General features: G+C 32.7%; 1 protein-coding gene across 1 annotated transcript in view; it reads right to left on the reverse strand.

Annotated features, from left to right (window-relative positions):
- Positions 1–7,257: 7,257 nt before the first annotated feature.
- The window catches only part of LOC126867360 (cadherin-23), a 32,171-nt gene continuing 15,007 nt past the window's right edge, over positions 7,258–24,421 (reverse strand). Inside the window, exons 3-25 of the mRNA XM_050621800.1 lie at positions 24,162–24,313; positions 21,792–22,172; positions 20,274–20,403; positions 19,380–19,747; positions 18,494–18,632; positions 17,456–17,711; positions 16,841–17,115; positions 16,257–16,582; positions 15,434–15,745; positions 14,490–14,763; positions 13,751–14,051; positions 13,428–13,623; positions 13,162–13,319; positions 12,500–12,681; positions 12,147–12,370; positions 11,674–11,862; positions 10,919–11,212; positions 10,424–10,663; positions 9,949–10,134; positions 9,627–9,763; positions 8,870–9,261; positions 8,026–8,290; positions 7,258–7,785 (exon numbers count right to left, since the gene is read on the reverse strand). Coding sequence (XP_050477757.1) covers positions 7,671–7,785; positions 8,026–8,290; positions 8,870–9,261; positions 9,627–9,763; positions 9,949–10,134; positions 10,424–10,663; positions 10,919–11,212; positions 11,674–11,862; positions 12,147–12,370; positions 12,500–12,681; positions 13,162–13,319; positions 13,428–13,623; positions 13,751–14,051; positions 14,490–14,763; positions 15,434–15,745; positions 16,257–16,582; positions 16,841–17,115; positions 17,456–17,711; positions 18,494–18,632; positions 19,380–19,747; positions 20,274–20,403; positions 21,792–22,172; positions 24,162–24,313 — 5,492 coding nt within the window. The 3' untranslated portion in view covers positions 7,258–7,670. The remainder of the gene's footprint in view (positions 7,786–8,025; positions 8,291–8,869; positions 9,262–9,626; positions 9,764–9,948; positions 10,135–10,423; positions 10,664–10,918; positions 11,213–11,673; positions 11,863–12,146; positions 12,371–12,499; positions 12,682–13,161; positions 13,320–13,427; positions 13,624–13,750; positions 14,052–14,489; positions 14,764–15,433; positions 15,746–16,256; positions 16,583–16,840; positions 17,116–17,455; positions 17,712–18,493; positions 18,633–19,379; positions 19,748–20,273; positions 20,404–21,791; positions 22,173–24,161; positions 24,314–24,421) is intronic.

Consider the following 24,421-nt stretch of genomic DNA (forward strand, 5'->3'; position numbering starts at 1 on the left):
CGCGAACGCCGCGCATGTGAAGGGGTTGTTTCGTTCAACCCCCCAACGCGAACCCTGTACGTCCATGTCACGTGTACGTCGCGAAACACCGGCCATCCCCTCTCCACAGGTTGCCGAAGGTGCATCCACCTTTTTCTCTCACATAACCCATTTTTACTTCAAACTTTTCTACTGGTCTTCACGTTTTCCCGCTATTTTCTCTGATTTCGTGAAGATTCAGTGGTATGCGAAAGTTTCCGGTCAAATATACACGTTTTTTTTTCATTTTACCTCTTAAAAGCGATATTTTAAAGAATTTTAATCAATGTCGTATAACCGCGAGTCTATAAAATATAAGATAAACGTCCCTTTGTAACGCAACGTTCGTTTAAACTCTTTTGAATACTTCTTTTGGATGTAAATTATTATTATTTAAATGAAACGCGAGAAATTTACGCGCGTTCTTGCCATTGTAACTCATCGGTGAAATTTCATTTATGGAATTATCGAAGACGAAGGATCGTATCTTTGTTGATAAGAGATTGTTAGATATTCGTAGATATTTTTTTTATGGTAATTTTGCATCAATCTAAGGAATCAAACTGAAAATAAAACAGTATATCGTTAACGATGCAGGTAAAAGTAAAATTTATGTAAATGCTGATTGCGGATTCTGCGGCAAAAGGTAAAAATACGATCTGATACGACGTGTATGGTTAGTTCGTAATAGTTTTAATAGCCTTGGAACGATTGCGATAATACGACTGTGGGAGTTTTCTCACTGCATTTTAAATAGCTATGCTTGCGTATGCTCAGCAAACTATCTAGAAAATGTTAAAATTTGTCCATATACTCTGGAATAATTAATTCTTTCATTCCTAAATTAATCAGTGACCTTGCTCATAATGAGCTTCATTTCCATAAACGACGTCTTGCAATTATCATGAAAACCTTGGTCATATTCACCTTAAACTATTTTCGCCATTGTATTTAATTACAGCTATAGATATTTTTGTAATATACATATATATATCACACTCCTGTTACGAACGTGACACGAGTTGATAACCGAATTTTTTTAATCATTGGTATAAGAAAAATCTTCGAGTATTTTCTTAATCTCTTAATTTTTCTTAATTTCATCTCTGTAGAAAAAATATAACGTGGCGTTACGCCCAAAGACAGTCCTTTGTATTTTTTAACAAATTAACATTTCCAAGATGTATCACTGTGGAAGCAAGGATGCGATATAAATTATGCTACAAATTGTAATTTAACCAATGCGAAATAAAAAAAAATCATTTATTTTACATTAATTTCTATAAAATTTGAGTGAAACTTTTCACAAAATTTCTACTTATCTGCGATAATTTCACAATGATAGTAGATGGATAGATTGATAGTAGTTGGATTGCGAGTATTCGGTCTACATTTCAAAGGTTTTTGCGAAAAAATTGCGAGTTATCGATGTAATACCAAAAGGCAGCGTAACGTCGATGAGTCAGGGCTTGAGAAGTCGGGGTATTAGTAGCTACGCAGTCCCTAATAAGAAGGGTTCTTTAACGCGGGGGTCGCGTGATTTGTTTGCCACAGGGAACAAATTTCGACGATAGACATCTTAAGTTCGATTTCTTCGCTCTAATCATCTATTCTAGAGGAGATAAGCTCTCTGTGATTAAAAGCGTCGGAGTTTCATCGTAAATAATGTTGATGCCAGCTACGATATCGTTTAATTATACCATAGACGTAGTGCCTGAACATTACAATACTTTTTTTTATACTTAGTTAAGATCATGAAACGAAAGACTAACAGGTGCATTTCGATTAAAACTCGCCAATATTTTAATAGGAACGAGGTATTAAATGTGGCCTATAGTCTGTTTGAAAGACGAATAACCTTCTGATTCTATGTCATATACGTACGTTCAGTTATTTCTATTAATATTTGGACATTCTTTAAAACAGGATAACTTTTTTAAAGTTGAGCCAAATGACTTGAGTTTATTTAGGAAGTTAGAAGATTATTAGTTGACCGGATGACGCGTAAGAGAATTTTGAAAAAATTGCAACTGGTCGTAATTCCGAGGAAGAAAAGAAAAGTGGATGTTACTTTTTACTAGTTTTTTATCTGGATGTGTAATGAAGATTTAAACAACACATTTTGAAGATTTATGGCAGCTATGTGTATATGTACATGTTGAAAATTTCTTCGAAATCGGATAACGTTGCTACAAGCTACAAACGGTTAGAAATGGCGAAAATTGCAGCTTCTCGTTACTTTCAGCCTATGACTGCAAGAAATGTAAAGATTTGTACAATTTTTCGATGCCTGTTTGTTTCTGTACCAATTAATTCCGACGAAATATTCTGGTTCTATACATGACATAAATAGCAAAATCTGTTGTTTACATTTTCGTTACATGTCCGGATAAAAGAATTGCAAAAAGTAATTTTTATTTTTTTCTTCGCAATTTCGAGCGATCGCAATTTTTTCATAAAATCTGTACGCCATCCAGTAAACTAATTCTTCTAACTTCCCACGAAACATCAAGCCGTCTGTCCTATTTTAAAAAAGTTGCTCTATTTTAAATGGTGTTCGAATATCAATAGGAATAAATGCACATACGTACATACATACACAGAAAACATTGAATTTTATATATGTATCGTGTTACATTTATATCTATATCGTCTACACACATCACAATATACGTAGAAAAATGATTAAGTTCAAAGTATTGGACGTAACATGGTACTTGGTACTCTTCAGGTGCAGGTTTTTACCTGCAATATAATGCTCACAGTATTAAAAATATATGAATAAGTATAATAATATATTATATTACATATTATACCATTATATCCTTCTATTATCATGACGACTTTTGCAATTATTTCTTTTATAACTGCAAGTATGAAAACTTGTTATTAAAATTACCACAATATTATTGCACGCAAACCAAGTTTATAACGTAGTAATATACTTCTCTAAGGACATCTATTTAATAAAAAAAAAATTGTTTTAGAAAAGATTTTTATTTATGGACATGTAAAACTGTATATATTCTAAATCATCTGTAACATATTATTCGACTGATAAATTAAAAAGAACTAATCAATGTTTATTAATTTCTGATAGGCTGTATATTTACTGAAGTGAGATACAACATATGTACCTGTATCGTATTGCTCTTTGGAAATAGGCGAAAAAAGTGCACTTAGACGAGTCAGTGGAATAAGGACATTTGGAGAACTATTGTCGTTATGTCGAGGTTGTGCTACGTACATAGAAAGGGCCAATGCATGCAAATTGCGCGTAGAATAAATGCACCTCCACGTATGTAGTAGTAGCGTAAAACAGGATCGGCACTAGAAACGATATAACCCTAGGAAACGACGATTATTAGTCACTTACTGGAATACGTGGCATGAAAAATTGCGAACACCTTGAATATAAGCTAATATGGGAGAGTGTTTATGGGGAAATTGACATTCTAATGACATTCTAATTTTATAACACGCACGCGAGTTATAAAAGTCAATTTTAATTTGTTTCTTAATTTACGGCGAAGAAAAATTAGTTGTCGTGTTGAGTATCACCGGTGAGTAATTATAAATTGCTTCGTACATTAATCATTATCAAAGATTGCGAATAAAAGGATCCATAAGCGTAAGAGAAGTAGCATTATCCGCTATAAATGTATTTATTTAGAAATTATCATTTGTTTTATTTATGCAATCTCATTTAACTTCGACTTCAATCAATTAACAATTGCTACGCCACTGACTTTAATGGAAACACCGCCAGTGGGTTGTTCCGCAAGAAGTCTAAGCTAGTGAAGGGTTGAAAAGGAGGGGAACAAGGGAACGACGCGAACACTGACCAGTCGCTTATATAGTCAACGAAGATTAGCATAAGGTTGCACGCGAAGCTGACGTTCAGGAATAGGATAAGGGAGTAGGTAGCCGTTTCCTCGGCTACCTTACCTCTCAACCTACAACCGACTGTGCGTACGACTTCTGGCTCGCTCATTTTCCGTCTCGTAAAACGTAGACCTGTGTGGAAATCTTTATTTATAGAAGTTGACATTTATGGTGCGAACGAAACGCAAGCTTATTAGATATATTTTACATACAGTATGTCTGATATAGTTTACATATATTATAGAATTACGTGAAAAATTATAAAATAATTACAAATTATAATTAACGCGATAACGTAAATTAATTGTATACTCCGATATAATTTTATCTCCGTCCGTTTGGAATTTATATTATGAGATTTTATTTAGATTTTTATGCTTTCTTCGTTTAATGTTATGTAATAGAAATTGTATTACAAGGATGATATACATTTGGTATTTTAGGTACAGTTTATTTATTTATGTGCAGTATAGTTCATTTGTACCTAAAATGTATGTGTAACCGTTTTTAAGAAACGAAGTAAATGTTGTTCATCTCTTAGTTCAATTTTATGAAGTATCATACTATCGCGATACAATAATATAAAGTTACTGATGAAAATGACAAGGTGAGTTCGTGCTCGCCATCCATATACAGATGCGTTAGTTATAAGAAATAGTAACTAGAAGATGATCCTATTTACAATCGATAGATTTAATCGACAGGCTTAAGATGTTTTTGTTTAAGGCTTAAGGCTTTTTGTTTTTATCCTTAGTTTTTGTAAGCGCGTGCAATAAAGGTTTTTTTGGCTCAGAACGGTGTGATAGATTTATGCATTCCATAAAATAATAACTATTCTGATCTTACCACTGAGTATAGAAATAACAACAGTTACAGTGTTCGATTTAGTTTTAGCATTGAAGATTCTGTTCTTTGGTATCGATCGATGTGGTTGTGGGTTGACTTTATTTTAAGAATGTTAATTTTACAAATTACTTTTATTCCAAATTTCATTATTCTTGTAATCAAACTTTCAAGACAAGTCAAATACACATTAAGAAGTATATATCATACAATTCGTCTTCCTATGTTTTATATAGTTATTAAACAAAATCACGAATTTTATTTTCATTTTATTCTCATTGCTGTGAACAAAACTTACTTGTTCAGCATTTCATTACATTTAGTGATACAAGTAATACACACACGATTCTATAACGAAGAACAGCTTCAACTTCTTGAGCCAAACGTTGAAAATCATTGTTTTAGATTTTATAGTTAAATATGTATCAATCAAAGACACGTCTGGTCAGAATTTTTCGGCGAACATTAATCGAATTCTTCTGTGGTTAATCGTACAATGGCGTGTACGGTTAAAGTAAATGTCAAGTAGCAGAGTCCTCGCATTAAACCACGACGATAGAATATCTTAAGGGTGAAAGGGACCAAGGAGTGTGACTGACCCATTGAGGTCAGCAGTAGGTGTAGCTAATTTGCATTTAAACAATGAATTCTTCTTTTACTGATATTTCATGTTGCGATACTATCGGTACAAGTTACCCCTTATAGTCGTAGTCTTGTCGTAAATAACGATCTCACAAAATAATTTTACTGAAAATTTCTTAGTCGACCTCAAACGAAATAGAATTTAACGTATTAATTTGAAAGGATCATCGTCTTGATCGCAGCTCAGACTTCACGCAAGTGCCATCGCACTTTAATATTATGCGACCCAGTTAAGGGTGTACTCGAGCGATATTGTTCCGAGGGTTTGGCTTTGTTTTTCATGCCCGGTTTCTCGTTCTAATTTATAGTGGTTCAACGTGAGATAGCGGTTTTTACGTATTACTAGGCAGACAGCCTAAATACTGCTGATATCGTTACATGGTAGTTCGAAGGAAATGTCGAATATATTTGTATGTATTCTGTGTGTATGAAGTGCTTCTTCCTTTATATACTTGAACGTACGAATTCCGAGACACATAAATTTGCTTCTTGATATTTTGAAAGTTATTCTATCGTAGTTCATGCGTTTCAACTTATTTAATAACATTTACAACGTACGAAACGAAGATCTCACCTTTAACGCGTTTTCGAAGTGGAGTGATGTGTAAAGCATCGTAGTACACAATCTTGTATTTTAATAAATGCATACGTTGATACATATACAACGTGCGAGTGTGAGTATACTTGTGACTTGTCGAAAACGTTTGTGCATGAAAATCTCGGGTATACTCGTGACTGGCCGACAATGTGTTTAATTTGTTTTACACGAATGCAGCGATTGAGAGAATGCAACATAGCGTGTTGAATACGATACAATAAATGAAAAGCGTAAGAATGAAGATTAAGGAATACAGAGATTGAGTACAGCTGGAAAATATATTTCGTAATAATTTGCAACAATAATATAATTTCATTGAAACAAAACAGCTTCCCTCTCTTGTAAATATCAGTACGTAGCAATGTATAATATACCTATGTGAATATCAGGGCATTTGAAAGTAGATAATTAGGTACATTTGAGACGTGAAGTATTTAGAATAAATAATATTTATATTGAGCATTTATATAAGGCATGAATTCATTTTAGATTTTCTAATGAATAATGTAATTCTTCCAGGGCTTAAGTATATTCAATGTAAATAAAAAATTATTTGTCAATAACTAATTAGTCATACATATCCCTTAGTCGTTTTTTTATAATCCTTTGACATCTTCCTAGCAACTGTTTTATTCGTATTTGTACAATTTGTATCATAACTAATCCAATTGTTTTAAGTTTAACTTTCACAAAAGCTGCATTAGATATTCATAGAATAACCTAATATATAAAGAGCATGGACCATGGAGTGATTAATGATACTAACATTAGAACAGGCTGAAATAATGTTTCGTGAATGTTTCAGTAATACGATTATTAAAGTGATATATTTTGCACGATTAAAAGGAATAGTCAATTATATAAGAAGTATGTAATTTCTCCACCACTGTTGTTAGTAATGTAGCACACGTAACATAAAGTAACTTTATTTTAAAAAGGAAAGATTTGCATGCTTTACTGAATAGCATAATAATAAGAAATTGTATAACAGTAGAATTTATGTATTACGAACTTACGTATAATGTACGTATTATGCATGTATGTATATTTCACTTTGATAATGTGAATGTAGCAGAGTCCAATTATATCGATCTAAAAGTTAATTTAAAGTTTTACTAGCTGAAAATCTATGAATACATAAATTTCATTATTGGCATTTTCAACAATAGATATTTTACAGGAATATAGAGAAACATAATAAATGTTAAATAATCCAAATTATTAATAACAGTTGACGTCAGTCGATGAAGTAGGGAATATTAATATATTATTGAATCAATTATTTATTTATCAAACAGAAATATAAAGTGTACAATGGTACAAGTGTATGTAACATACTGACGTGCAGAGATCATGGTTAAATTTCTTTTTCTTATTAACCAGAGTTTCTCACGAACTTGGAAGTGAGATTCTTCCAAACTATAATTGCTTATATCTATAATAGTAATTTACTATTAATATGGATACAAGACAAAATACGAATAATGAAAATATGAATTTGATAATACAAAATATTTGTCACTGTCAATTTGTAAAAATACTATGAAATAAATATTAAATATATACTAACGCTGATACGAAGTGTGACTATTTACAAGAATTATTCTATTGCACTTCTTACGAAGTTATAAATACTACCGCGCAAATAAGAATTTTTCTCCATCGTATTATCGTCGTTGTTCAATTACAGTTCCGTCGTTTCTATCTTTTTACCAAGTGGATTAACGATATTGTTTTGCGTTCGATATATTGGAGAACTTCGATGAAAGTCATTTGGTATATTTGCCACACTTCCCGCGCTGCAAATAAAATTTATTATTTCTAATTTTAATACTTACTATATATATATTCTAATGCTTACTATATGTACTTTATTAATTATTTATTTTATTTATTTCGTGTAAATACTACTGTCTTTATTATGTCTATTGATAATCATTTAATCCTACTATTATCCTAATTAATTAATTAAACGTATTAGTAGATTATATATATAGATATACTTAATATCATGCCAATTAGAAGTAAGTAGCATTTACCTTGAAATGGAAGACGCTCTTGGCTCGATATAGTACGGTTTATCATCGGTTCTTTGGTTTGTATTAGCTTCGTTCATTATTTCTTCGTTGTTCAATGCATTTTCATCGAGAGAATCCCTCTCAGACGTGTGACTAAGTGATTCGTCGCTTTTAAACCATTCATTCTCGTAAGCGTGCATCCATATAGGATTAGAACCTTCTACACTATGCTTGTTTGTATTCGGTACACGACCAGGTCCTCTTATAAATTCTGCATCTGATGTTCCTTAAACAAATGTGAACAAATTAAGTTTTGAAAATTATGTTGGCAATAATTTAGGCACATAAGGTTTTGTATAAACGTCAGAAATTGTAAATCGAATAATAATTTAAAATCAACATGTAATATGTATTTCAGACATTATTTCATGTATAAAACTATAATTTTTCTTATATGCATAATTATATATGCATGCTGACTGGATTGCTCAATGGATATTCAAATATATCTGTTATCGAATAACAAAAGGATATAATATATAGTTCAGTTACAATCTATCAGTAAATACATATGCAAATATTAAATATAACTATATAGCCATACGTATACATAAAAGAGGACTACATAAAAGACAGATATATACTGTAAAATTTGTTCTAGAAACTTCCTAGTCTTAGGAGAATTATTTGTTGAATTGATTATGTAACTGTGTAATTAGTCACAGGTTCTATTATTTCTTACGCTTATATGATAACATTATACGATCAATCCAATTAATTTTTTGGAATTTTCCATTAATATCTTAAACTGATAATGTCTTATTAATGAAAAACAAGGTATTATGCACAGAATTGTGATATTTACCAAACGGTGATGCATTTGCGGCTTTCAATTGCCTGCGGAACGAGGCTCTTTGCGAAATGCACAAGGCTATGCACAGAATTAGCAGAGCTCCTAGGAACAAGGTCAAAGTCAAAAGCCAAAACGTGGTTCCTGCTTGCTCGTACTGAACAATCGGTTGATATTGAGCCGGTTGCGTGTCGAGAACATTGAATTCCTTAAACAGACCATCGAGTTTCTCTATATTTCTGTCGACTAATTCCAGGACTTCCGACACTTCAAGAATGGAATTGTCTCGACGATTTACAAGGTGCATGTACAAATCGGTCTTTGTTCGATCGACAGAACCGTCGTGATTCTCGTGGATTTTGTAGTCATCAATATTAACTATCGCTCCAGTCACGTTGCCCAGTGTCCTAAAAATTTACGTTACGGAATTGTAAAATTTTGTTCTACATGGAAATTATATTCTGCGTTGTTCATAATTGAAAATATATAACTACAAAAAGTAATCTATTAGAATTAATATAATAGATACTTTTGTAACTTCTGCAAAGTGTATGTTTGCAGCAACTTTATCGGATTTACCTTAAACTTTACCAATGTAATTACGATAATTGTGTTTCATACTAATGACATTTCAAAATGTTTTATACTTTCACGTTTTATTATTTCATAAATCGTTGTAAATGCCGATAAAGTTGTAAAATTATTAATACGTAAGTAGTGATATAAATTCAAAGTTCTAGTGTTTATAATTTTAAAAACTTTCCACACTGACTCTCTAAACGTCTCTATTCTGTTGCGGACTTCCGGTGGATGTTGCCGCAGCACGAAACGGACTCTCTGATCTTCTCTTAGTAAATAAATAAATATTCTTGCAGTATCTTCTAAACCATGGGTATCATTGGCTAACACCTGTTTAAATACATTAATAAAATTTGACTAATAGTAATATTATTTGATACGCCTTATATAAGATGTAGTATTAGTAATAACAATCATGACCTCGTAACTACGATTATATTTTATTAGCATACTGTGCACGAAACTACACTGTGAGATTACGAGATATGATCTCTTTTAAAATCAATTTGATTTACCATAAAATCAAAATATCCTTTCATCCCTCTCTGAGGGTCGAAATTTAAACTCACTACCCCGGTGAGTTTATTAACCAGAAAAGGTTGCAGCTCAATATCGTCCAAACCTTCTGTCAAAGTCATGTGAATTTTACCAACTTGGTAATAATTAACTATAGCATTATCACCTGCATCCAAGTCAATCGCCTGAAACAAAAACCGTAATTTCTATTGTTTAAATTAGGTAACAATAAATTATCTGTCAGATGACATTCGAAACAATTTTTTAATGTTTACTTCAACAATGACGATAGTTCACATGCATTCTTACTACATGATTTCATTCGGTATACTGTTATGTTATTTGTTATTAATTTCGTTAATACACTGGAAATCGAGATACCTTGCATATTATGCATTTTTCTTAAAATTTCTAAAAATTATTTGCACCATTTATATCATTATTGTAATATACTATCTGATGAATAGATTTTACCTTGACTTGCATAAATTGCGTGCCAAAATCAGCTTCTGTAGTAACTCCACCCGTGAATATCTTACTAACAAACTTGGGTGGATTATCGTTTATGTCCATTACATTTATAACAATCTTCAATGTAGTATCGTCCGCTTCATCGGAAAGGGTTCCGTTCGCTGGAACAGTATTACAATCTTCTGTCGCTTTCACAATTAACAAATGTTCCTCTTGCTGTTCTCTGTCTAACGTTTTCGCAGTCTGAAACGATTAATTGTACGATTAAAATTGTACGATTGAAACGATTAATGTAGTTAAAACGATAATGTAGTTAATGTGTGAGCTGAACTGAAAGCAATTGAACTCACGAAAAAAGCTCTATAAAAGAAGAATAGATAACTTTATAAAAGGATGACAAGAATTTATAGAATATGAAAGAAAATACGTCACTGACAAATTAACGATAAGCAGTTGTTACAGTTATATATCACACTTTGTTATTTGTTCGTGACTTACAGTCAATTCGTGTCTAAAGATATCGAGGATAAAGAGTCCATCATCATTGCCGCTGATTATAAAATAACACACTTGAGTAGGAGGATCGTCAAGATCATCAACTTCGTCCCTATCGACAGTTTCTGGTAATTGTACAGTTTCAGAGCCAGGAGGTTGCTCTTCTGTGAAGTCAATCTTGAATATGTCTACCAAAAATTGAGGCTCGTAATCGTTGATGTTTCGCACGTAAATAATTAGATCTAGATCCGTGCTGAGAGGAGTTGGAGTTCCTAGATCGTATGCTTCTACTCTGATCTATGAGTGAGAATTAACAACTATTATTATCTTATACTCGATGCCATTTGTGTCAAATATTCTACGTACTTCAATTAGTTTTCGAGCGATTTGATTATATGGTAAAATCATCGTACACAGACATCGATGTCAATTAATTTTTAAATTAAATGGTTCGGAAGAACAGTTATTAGAGTTATTAGAGCAATGCAAATATTTGTCATTTAGAAATAAAATCATTTAAGTTTATGTTTTATTTGCATTCTATAATTCTCTATCCAGATTAAAATAAAAATAAAAATTGAAATCGATATCTCCAGGATGATTTTGGGAAAAAGACAGTTTATAACACATCCTGATTATACGGTGCAAATTTATCCAAGTGTAAAAGTAGAGAATATACGTATTTTTGTACATATACCATGCCTTATCTCGTGTATTATTCTGTACCTTTTTTTTATAAAGAATGTAATTTGAATTACCTCGTACAATTTCTGCGTTTCTCTGTCTAACGGGAGTTTTAGTGAGATAATGCCGGTGGTATCGTCGATGTGAAATGTTCTCCAATGACCAGCCAAGTCTTGCTTCAAACGATAATGAACGTCGCCATTTGGACCAGTATCGGCATCTTTGGCTTCAATTTGTATGATCGATGTCCCGACTGTCACATTCTATAAATAATATTCGTCAGAACAGCACGAACAATGTGTAGTACAGCATGTATTGCAAATTCCTTATATGCATAATGCGATATTGCATTAAAAAAATCGTTTTACTTTTCAAAGTAAGTTGGTAAAAATGCCTTAAATAAAGTAATACTTATGTCAAAAGATTGGCAGTCCAAGTGACAAATTAATTCATCTTTCCTAGTTGATAGTCGTATAAAGGAAACATTCGAACACGACAATATAAGAAAGAAGCATAAAAATTTACATTAACACAAGTGCAAATTTACCTCTGCTACTCGAATAGTTGTATTATGCTGTGGACTAATAAAGACTGGCGGATTGTCGTTGTAATCCGTCACACAAATATTTAAAACAGAAATGTCTTTATTGGAAGGTCTACCAAGATCTCGGGCTTCCAGATGTAACGAATAATTCCCGAATTTTCCTCGAAGTGAATGTGCCGCTTTTATATTTGCTGTCCAATAATCTGCTTGTTCTAGGATGAATAAACCTAATCGAAAGAGTCAACATTTACGTTATTAGTTGGTCTTCTTACATACATGATATCTATAAGATGTTTCATTAGATATTTTTCATAGTCATCTCGTAGAATAACAAAACGTAAATTCTTTATACAAACCTAATTCATTTCCAGAAAGAATTCTAATTTTCATACGACCATTTGGAGTTGTTGGATCATCTGCATCCTTCACCTTAATGGTAAAAACTAAATCTTTCACGTCATGGAATTCTGATATGGTAACACATGTTGCAGGTATGTCCATTTTTGGTGGATTGTCGTTGACATCTGTTACAGTGACCCTTAAAACGAATTTTTTGCAAATTATTTGAAACTATTAGAATATTCTGCTCATGAATAATGCGTAAACCGTTATAATAAAGTTTTTAAGTTAATGCTACTGTCTCTATATTAGTATTTCATACTAATATAGGTAGCACAGATATTAATTCAAGAGATAATTAATTTTCACAGACAGCAGAATTTACACAAATAATTAATTTGCACAGATGAATCGCAAATATATATATAAATCTTATCATCTTATATGGAATAGCTAATAAATTATATAATGAATCTCTTAAATAAAAGGAACAGTTGACATATGTCAAGTGTGCATTCTAAAATGCATTACATAAATACAATACAATAAAACTGTATTAAACACAATACGTCAAGTTGCTGTTAATGTTTTAAAATTATCAAATTGTTAATATGACTTAATTCTTAGAACGGTTAATTTTTATGAAACGGATGTCAATTGCAACATGAAAGTAACTTACTTGATCTGCTTAAACGCATTTCTCGATTCCCCGGCTGTATAACCGAACTGATAGTTATCCCAAGCCTCTATAACTAGAACGTAATTTTGTTTATCCTCCCAGTCAATCGAATCTGCTACTGTCAAGACGCCAGACTCAGGATGAATGGCAAATGTACCCTGTATTATAAAACATTTTTAATAAATTTTTTCTGTTGTCGTAAATCTTCATAATGAATAATCCATATGACAAACTTATGTTAAGGACATAACGAAAAGTATGCTTGCCTGGGATGACATTCTATCTAATAAATATGTAATTTTTCCATAATCTCCGCTATCAGGATCTCTAGCTTGAATGGTAGCTACTTCTGTACCGATCTTAGCGTTTTCCATCACAGTCAAATTACTGATATCAGTTACAAAGTACGGGTTATTGTCATTTTCGTCCAGTACTTGAACGTATACCTCAGATAAACTCGATCTACGAATAAAATTCAAATTTAGTAACAGGATCGTTACTGTGTAAATTTTAAGAAAGGTATAAAAAAGCAAACATGGTAAAGGTAATTTTTCCTGAGGCAATTTAAAATTAATGAAAGGCACTTTACCTAGGTGGAATTCCTGAGTCAGTGGCACGTACAGTTAGATTAAGCCAGGAATATTGTTCTCTATCGATTTTATTCGCCACGACCATTTCACCTGTTTCAGAATCAAGATGAACTAAATCTGCCAGTTCTTTAGGACTTTCTAACGAATACGTAATACTACGATTCTTATCTGCATCATCGGCAACAATGCTCGCAATATTTACGCCGTTTTTACTGTTCTCTGTTACAGATCGTCTATAAAATGGTCTGCGAAATCTTGGGTTATTGTCGTTTTCATCTTCGATTATTATGTTCAACGTAGCTGAAATTACAAGCTTAAAATTAATCTCAAACAATATACTGTACCGTATTTTGAAAGGAGGAGTAAACATCAAAAAAAAGTAAAAATAATAATAATAGGAATAAACCAATTTTTTAAATATTGCACTTGCAGAAACTATTACATATATACATATATAATATTAAAGTATGAATAGGATTTTAGAAGTAATAAATCTAATATTAACTTTACCAATATTAAGAACCGTTTAAGTTTACTAATTCCTATTACAATGTTAGAAAAATATATGATATTATTCGTTATGATATTTAGGTGGTGAAATTTTCAACTTAGGTTTTGTTTCTTTATAAAAATTCGAATTTGTATAAACATTCACAGTCTAATTAATAACTTGTTCGTGAAAGAATTCCAAATATACTCTAAACGTTGTTTTTTCTACTTTTAGTGAAGTATACTAACCGGATGCAGTTTGTATTCCTCTGATTGCAGCCAAATCTTCAACAACTAACCCCAATCTTATCGTTTCCACTCTTTCTCTATCTAACAATTTAACCACACGAAGCAATCCATCGAGTGCATTTAATTCCAAAGCGGACAAATAATCATATTCTTGGATCTTAATTAGCGTTCCTTCCTCGTTTCTTGCCTCCGAAGAATTTGGATCGATACGATAACGTAATATCGGCGCTATGTCTGGATCATTAGCCACAACACGATGCACGTACGCTCCAACCTAATAAAATAGCGCAAATTATCAAACATAACCATTTAATTTTCTTCTATAAAGAATATGTTTCATAGGTGAGAGATCGTGGCAGACAATTATTTCATTAGAGACAAAGACTCGAATTATAAACTGAGTAACTCAACAAACAATTAGTCAAACGAATTTAACGACTTAAACGTTTATTACCGTCTATTTTTATATAAATATGTATAAAACACATTTACATATCCGCTTGTGTCATAGAAAAATGTTTTAAATACGCAACTGTATGTATACAGGGTGTCCTAGATTTTTCCAACCAAACTTTGTAAGAATATTGTATGAGTATAAATCACAAAAATATTACATAAACATAGGTTGTTTAGTCTTGTTAAAAAATTATATAGAATGTAGACAAAACAATAATTCAGTATCTAACAGTACAGATTCACGAATTAGACTTCCTTATTACATTTTGAAACCAATGTACGATAAGGTTAACGATGTAACTCATACACTTATATATCTATATATGTATACACATATGCATACTAGGTTTTTACGTGTATTAAAAAGATATGAATACGTATTCCGAACTGATACGGACAATTGGTTAATTAAGACTAAACACGATCAAAATGAATTGCATGGATTGGAGATATGTAATATTCCTCTACATTGGAATTTAAATACGTACTTGTGTATTTTCACGAATGGTCACCGTACCCGGGTCGATAAAGACGGGTGGTTTATTGTTAACGTCTACGATAGTGATATTGACCAGAACTTCGGCCGTTCTTTGGATTTCCGTTCCACTATCGATCGCTATGACGTTCAAGCTGTATCTTGTAGTCTTCGGTGAAGTCAAATCTGGATCTAAATTGGAACCCGGTGCAACTCTAATTACACCTTTTTCCGGACTAATCACAAATTTATCACCTGCGCCGCTTTGAATTCGATAAACTAATTTATTGTTAGGTGAAGATAAATCCTTATCCCAAGCTTTGACCTGCAATAAATATATTTTCCCATTATGCTCTGTCCTAATGATTTCTATCATTAACGGACTGTGAATTTTCATGCATTTATAGAAAATTTAAAAATGCAAAATTCCACAGAATAATGTGAAACAATCTATAAGATACCCTAAGTATAATACTTTGTCTATGGTATTTGGTAGGTGAAACGATTTTCTATCGAATTTTTCAGAAAAATCCGCAGTCTAATTGTTATGAATAAAATTTTACACAAATAATTAATTGATACGTAAATACTCTAAGAAATACAATGGTGTATAAATACCTTTAGCTATTGTACATACTACTAAAGTTTATTCAACTTTAAAATAAATTTCATCGCTATAAATTAAGGAACAAAAGATTTTATTATAGAACGTAACACATTGTTATTACTAAATACAAATCGAATAGCTTAAACAGTATCGATATCCAATAATAGTTAATTAACAAATATTTAATTAAGCTGAGATTAAAATTTGGAAATTAACCAATGGTATCTACCTGTACTACACTGGTACCTCCAGGCAGGTCTTCAGGGATGCTTTTCTTGTACAACGTTCTCTCAAATGCAGGTGGATTGTCATTGATGTCTTTCAGATAAATAATTAATGGCGCATCTGAGCTCAAACTTGGAGTACCCATATCCCTAGCTCGTACCGTCAATCTCAATGGACGTACTGATGTTTCCTTGTGTCCTTGACTAATAGGCAAGGCTTCATAATCCAAGGGCATCGTGGGGATAATTATGCCGCGCTTTGAATCGATACTAAAATTCCGTGAAAATTCTCCCGATACTAAGGCATACGTCACTTCGCTGTTCTTCGTACCTGTTACGAATTTGACGAAAAAACGCTTAGACTTTTTAACAGCAACGTTAATATCGATTTATGTATCGTAGATTGAACATTTTACTTAAAATGCATGTACGTTGTTTTGTATTATTTTACGTGTTCGAATGAGTAATAAATTCTTTCGTGTATCTTTTAAATCCTCTTAATGTGCACGATGAAGCACGTGTCATGAAAAAATGAACAGACTTATTCCTTAACCTAATATACCAATATCGATGAAAGTAAGTTTCAAACCATTCAAATCGATGTCAAACGCTTCGACGATTAAGGGCGATTGGAAATGATCTTCGTTCTCCAGAAGCACTGCTTCGTATTTGTTTTGTAGAAATATAGGAGCATTGTCGTTAACATCCTTCACATTGACGACCAATTGGACAGTATTGCGATTACCTTTGCCAAGGTCATCTCTTGCCTCAACGGTTAAATAATGTCGAGATACTAGTTCTCGATCGAAGCTTGGCCCCGGTTCTTTAACCGTGATTAGTCCTGTTAGAGGATCCATCGATAACCTGCAATTAATAAGAGGAAATTATGGTATTGCATGACAAGTGTGGTAAAATTTGATATTCCACATCAAGATCCAAACAAATTGCTGGAAAATACCCATCATTGCGGTAAAAGCGTTGGTAAAATTTCATATACTTTTCCTTTCGATTCCGTAAATTAATAATACACTCTTCTTTAACTTTTACTAAACTAATCATTTTAGAAGTGAGTGTTTTATTACATTAATAACTCTAAAGACAGCCCTGAATGTAATTATAAACTTAAGACTGTCTGCCAATTCTGGATGTTTGGTAATCTCAATTTGAAACATCAATTTGAATAATTTCGTGTTGTAAAACTTACACATGCGCAATACTGCCTCCTAAATTGGTGTATCTAATTCCTCGTGTTCCAAAATTCCCGCTATCTTCGTCCAAGGCTTGAACCCATGCCACCGTAGTGCCGACGGCGCAATTTTCCGGAATCGATACCTCATACATGTCCTCCGTGAACTCTGGATAATTATCGTTCTGGTCTTTTATGAAAACGACTACCGGCACTTTACTCTGCTTTGGTGCCACTGTTACCACCTCCTTTGCGATTAATGTGAAATTTACCTCTGAAATTACGAAATTATTTTCCATGAACAAAAGCGAAATAGAGTTACTTTGAATAAACTTAGAATAGGAAATATAATTGTTGATATTACACGAGACGATGACACGGAGGATTTAAAATTTTAGAAGCTTGTTCTCGTAGAGAAGGGAAAGATGCAATTAATTAACATAAGACCGATGATCGATATATCCAACGTAAAGTAAACTTTTCTATTGACGAGCATTTGATATTGCAAGTGAGTCATCCCATCGCACGTAGTCAGAAGAATCGATTTGCATTTCTAACTTCATACCAAAGGAATACTTGGAAACATATCATTTACGTGGAATTTGTATAGATATAGAAAGAAAACACATTAACTATTCCTCGTAAATATGGAAAGAAACTTTTGTATTTTACATTAACGCGAGTGATTTTAAAGATTGTATGGATTAAAAATTGTAAATATTTATTAGCTCTTTCTTTATCACTTTGTATAAATTAATGCAGCAAACAGTAAAAGTCAATTACGAGTTGTTATTAGATTTAAATAAAGAAAAAGTTATATAAAACAATTGCGATATATTGGATGTAAAATAAATGTCAGAAATAATTGTTTTTGTTTAAACGTAAGACGTGTAGCGTAAATTGCCGTTCAAAAATTGTTAAATATACCTATATACGTATATAATCTTGGTTTTATTTCTTAAAATTAAACCGTAGTACAGTGCTGTCACGCATTAATTCTACACAATTTTAATAAAGAAATCGATGAAAGAATGATTGAATAATTATTTGAAGTACCTGATCTACTTTCAAAATCTAGTTTGCTGGAGTTTTTGACGCGTATAAGAAATGGAGCTTCGTTAATTCCTCTCGACGGAGTCACGTCGAATATTCCGTCATCGCCGTCAATAAACATTTTAAACGTACCATTAGTTCCCTGAAAAAGTAAAATAAACCTTCATAGAATAAACGAGCCCGTCTGAATTTTACCCAGGACATTAAAGAAATGCGTATTTTACATAATTTAAAAAATTATGCTATAAGTTTGATGAACTGCTTCATCGCTCAAGTGAAGGTAAAAGTAAAAGTAAAGAATTTGTAGCTATTCCTGCTACCTAAGAGATGAATAACGTTAACAGTGTGAAGTTTCGTACGTAACAGTGTTATATGCATATTATATAATTCAAGAATTTGGATGGCAAGTTTTTTAAAGTTCTTCGTGGATCGAAGTTAATTGTGAAACATCATATAAATTGCGAATTAGTAGATACAGTAAAACTGTTAAAAGAGAAAAAAATCTAGCAAAACGGAATATAAATTTCGTAAAATTTTGAAGTTCAAAATTCGATAATTACAAATAAGGAAGAAAACATAGAGAAGGAAAATATTGCAATTGATCTTGCGAATATTTGACTTAAAATTGGAAAGATCGATAGAAGAATGTCTCTCCTTTCATCGATATCAGATGTCGGTACTAAACCGTAAAGTAGAATAAAATCTTATTTTGGAATGGAAAGCAATAATTGTAAAATACGTAGAAACGCAAACACAACGTTATCATAGAATATCGTCACCTTAACTTCAAACAGTATGTTTGAAATTTCATGTGCTCAGAACTGAATCGTCATTTTCTCTCATATATTTTACAGTAATCTTGTGAAGTCATCTAAACTCTTTTTCTCACCAAGTCATGATCGTAAACTTCCGGAATTGCATCCCCGATGAAATTAACCGGCGTATTATGCGGTGCATTTTCGTTTATCTCGGCACGATATCTCGCGCTTCTGAACTTTGGAGTCTCATCGTTCACGTCCGTTAGAATAATAGTGACTTCGGTCGAAACAGACGGTGCAGGCACAATATTCGATACTTCTCTCACGGTAATCTCCAAGATAAAAGTGCCCTCGGCATTTTCCTCTGCCTCACGATCGAGTTGCGCCCTGGTGAACACCAAACCGGAAGTCGTGTCTATGTCGAATAGATACCTCGGACCTTGCGTGATGCTATATGTTACTTTATTATTTATTCCTTTGTCACCGTCCACTGCGCGAACTACAAAATATTTCATGTAATTAATAAGATGTGTTCTGTAATTTAATGTTATATTAGATTGTCCTGAAAATCCCTTTAATTTTATAGGGAAATAATAGATGCACAACATTTTTTGTTTTATATTAATTTATTGAATTATGTATGATCCATTTTATTCTATATGGATCATATAAAAATGTTGTGCATCTACTATTTAACTATAAAACGAAAGGGACTTGCAGGACAACTTAACATATTGATTTTATTATATAATTGGCGTAATATAGTTGACTAAATGTTAGCTTTGAATGTACGAAATTATAGATGAGATAGAAACAATTTATCGATCAGAATATTTGGTTCTGCCATAAAGCATAGTTTTATATTATTAATATGATTTCGTACCAAATATTTCTTTAAAAAATAAGCTGTTCAACCTCGTTTTTAAGTTAACGATAATTATATGACAAATATCTGAAAAATTTTCCCTTTGATTTTATCTTTGCTGATTTCTACATTGTTCGATATTGGTAACAGGTTTGCTGACCTTGAAGAACGGATGTGCCTATTCTTGCATTTTCACTGATCCTGGCAACAGGTGTTATGGTTATGAATTCTGGAGGTTGATCCTCGACGTCCTGAACCTTGACGAGTATCGCGGTTGTTCCCGTGTTTACCTGAAATAATTGCCAGTGAATATACAGTGAAAGCTATTTGTATGTCGTTGCTACAACTATAAAGTTAGAATATATGTAACATAGTATATAACAAAAACTGTCATTTATATATCATAATACTTGTTTAGAGCATTAAGTTAAATCATTCTAAGTATATAGGCATTTTCGTAATCTTTCAGATATTTAAAAAAATAAAAGTATTTTTAGAGCTAATGTTAGCACTGCTATAAGGGCTTTATCTTGAATGAAATCCTCATACCCTCATATTTACGATAACAGGCAATGTCAATGACAGATAAGTCTCCTTAAACGTATTATGATATAGACAGAATGAACTAAACCTTCTAAAAGTAATTGAATTCGTAAAAATTTATGTAATTGTTGTAATTAATCACAATATAATACTAGACAGTACCAAATCTTTTTAATTTCTTTTCGAAATTTCTGTAAGATGTTCTTCAGATATTACGTGTATAGTGTTGGTGGATTAACTTTTATTCGTGTACATTTATTACTGTAAGTGTATGATACACGGTTACATTATGTACTTGATCATATTTAATAATAAAGAAAACATTTCTCTTTCCATTTTTACGATAAATCAACTGTACAAGTACTTCTCTCTCTCTCTTCCTGTATATCTTAATTCGTAAATGAACTCTGAACAAAAAAAAACATATCTTAACTAAATAAATGGATATTTCATGTATTACAATCTAATATTGCAGCTAAAGTTAGTATTCGCAGGTTTCCTAATACCTTTTTCTCACCATGTATAGCACACTTCGGACACTTTTGGATATATTTTTAAACGTTAAATATTTTTCGCGCTTTAAGAGTGCCAAGAAGAACCGTTTACCTTATTTACATACAATTGGTTAATTAAAATTCAACCTCAAAGTCCTTCCCGGAAAGGTGGCGGAAATGTTTTCTGTTTTTCTGGATCATCATTATGGTACCTTAACAGTTTCCGCAGCAAGCCACAATTTATGACCGTAATTCGGTTTGTTACGTGTTATAAACTGATTTCCATAATTGTACCTTTTTTTACTCGACGCAATCACGAGAGAACTTCGACTAAATTCGTGATCGCCGCAAATTATCGGCGACTTTAGCGTAATTTTTATTAGTAGGACGAGAAAGATATGCGCTGTTGAATATGCATTACAATTAAATTTCTGAATTTGACACGATTGTAAAGATATACGGCACGATATTTAAAAAACACGTTCCATCTGTTACATATAAATCGTATTTATATTAACTGTATCCATAAATCGAACGGTATGAGCAAGCCAAAGCGAACAAAGATATTTCAATTTCAAATATTATCACAGATTGTAAGAACTTGCAATTTCATCATATTTAGATCAACGCCAAACACAAACCTTTTCGTTTATTGCTCGATCGATTGCCAGAATTCTCAACTGGTATAGATATTTTTTTTCGTAATCCAGACGGCCGACAAGGCGGATGACACCCTTTCCATTGACAGTGGAAACGCTGAACACGTCATTATCACCGTCAAGTTCTTGGAGGTAGTAAACCACCTGACCATGTGCTCCTAAATCCGCATCGGTGGCTTCGACAGTTGTTAAAATACCCGGACCGGAGTCTTCACGAAGCGTCAAGGAAGTAGGATGTGGACGGAAGATTGGCACGTTGTCATTAACATCTTCCACCAGAAGCAGTAAACTTTGCGTGATGAAATTTCCTTCACCGAGTCTTCCATCTGTCAGTGTCAACACTAACGCGTACTCGTCCCTTACCTGGCAAAAAGACAAGCGCAACGAAGTTTTTAGACATATTGCTATTTTGTAGTTACAAATTTGTTGCTTCTGGTAAACGAAAGTTTTTAATATTTAGAAAAAAGAAGTTCGATATTATTGTAGTTTAAACTTGATGTATTTATTTATTTGGTCAAATATTTTGTATCGCTTTAGTGGGCAATGGTTAAATGATATTAGTGATTAACACTATTCAATTTTCAAAGTTAATCCGATGATTAAACTTTGATACGATCTTTGGGTGATTTTCGATCAAATTGCATTTTTCTAACGTCAGAGAATTTCTTTTTGACACAAGTGCTCTTTGTAGCTTTTTCTGTGCAGAATTCAGATGAACATTTGAGGATCGCTCAAACAATAAAGTTTGATTTATTGCTGTACATCCGAGTTCTTTTTTAATAAGAAATGAAATTTATTTTTTGACTGACTCTTACATATAATGCGATGGTTGTTACCATTTGAGGAAAAAATCCTAGAACAGGTAACTTGTATCTCTGCTTTGCTTTCATCTAATTAAAAAAATCGTTTCATCTAATTAAAAAAATTAAAACCAAGTGCTTAAAAAGATAAGCTATGCATCATTGAAAACGATTTAAGTTTGCCTAATAGAATTTCCCCCTGTTCTATCGTTCTAAATCCCATAGCTCAGTCCACTTGAAAGGAACATCCTGTATATAGCTTACAAAAAAAAAGTTGCAAATGCCCATTATGTTAATAACGTATGTGACGGCAAACTCGTCTTTTTGCGTTACTTTCAAGTATAGAAAAATGTAGCGTATCACATAGAGGCGGCTAATAGAATTCCTACGTCAGTATCGTCTTAATGTCAAAAAAGTAAGTTGGGAGTGCCGGATGATCATGAAAGCTTGATAACATGCAAACTACCCTGTCACTTAGAAAGTGGCAGACTTTTTTTATTATTATTATTATAAACCAATCGCGCGAAAATCACCATCGGGATACGTGCATCGTCAAACCAATAATCACGGGACATACGGTATTCCTCGACAAGAAATTAAACCGCACGGAAATAGTAACATTTAAGAGAGACGATGATGACAAAATAACAACTTCCACGAATAGATCATCGAGCGTAGATCACTAGTTGCACGCTTCTTTAGCTCGTTCGCTCGTCCCTGAGTTTCTCTTTAATGTCTTCGATATTGCTGTTACCATGATCGGTCCTACGATGCGTGAAAGATACTCGAACAAGGAGGATCGTTCGTGCAAGATGCACAACGTCGAACGAGCGAACGTAGAAATTATTTTCTGTATCGCAAAATGGGTGAAGGTAAGAACGAAGAACTGTTTTTAGTTGCCTTTTTACGTTTTGGAGAAATGTACGGGAACGTGCCTCTTCGTTCAAGCGAAGATGCATTGCCTGACAACTTGCATGTTAAAAAACAATGCCAAATACACCAATTAACGTCATAAAAATTAGTACTCGCTGTTTGACGAACTTTATTTATCAGAATTTCTTTGAATATATTCCTTTTATTTTTATCTTCATATAGAATTCTGCAATTCAAGAATACAATTTCTAAATCTTAAAATTTACATGTCACTTAAACATCAGGGTGAATCTTAATACATTGCTGCAATTTTCTACTGAATTTACATTACAAAATTGTATATTGTCTGCTTTTGAGAAGGATCAATAACATAATGGAATTGAAGTTTGCTTTAAGCAATTTCCATTCTTACGTACAACTTGTAACAAATGATACAAATTTTGCTGATCATTGATATTACCACATTTGATTACGATATCGTCGATCAGTTGCTGACTTTGTAAAGTAATTATATGTTTATTGCTAATGACTAAAGTAGTACATAATAATACTACTGAAAGGAATAATCAAGTTCAAAGGTGTTACGAAACATTCAAAGTGGTGCTCAAAGGAACAGTTTCGCTGCTGACAAGCGAATAGAATCATTAGAAGGAAATAGACCGGCTCGAGAACGAATTACCTCTCTGTCCAGTAATTTGTTCAAGTAAATATTGGCTTCGGTTGGACTAAAATTCTCGACCCGAATCACACCACTGCCAGGTTGATCTCTAACGCCGAAAGTCAGGCTGTCACCGTCAGGATCGACGCCGCGAAGCCTGTAAATTAAACTGCCTGCAACAGAAACCAGTTGGCACGAATCGCAACACGATACGGCAACGAACAAAGGGCGTAATTAATTTAAATGTACAGAAATGCTGATTGGACTGTAAACATAGTGTA

The sequence above is a fragment of the Bombus huntii genome, chromosome 7, assembly GCF_024542735.1.
Source record: "Bombus huntii isolate Logan2020A chromosome 7, iyBomHunt1.1, whole genome shotgun sequence".
In the NCBI taxonomy this organism is placed as follows: Eukaryota; Metazoa; Arthropoda; class Insecta; order Hymenoptera; family Apidae; genus Bombus; species Bombus huntii.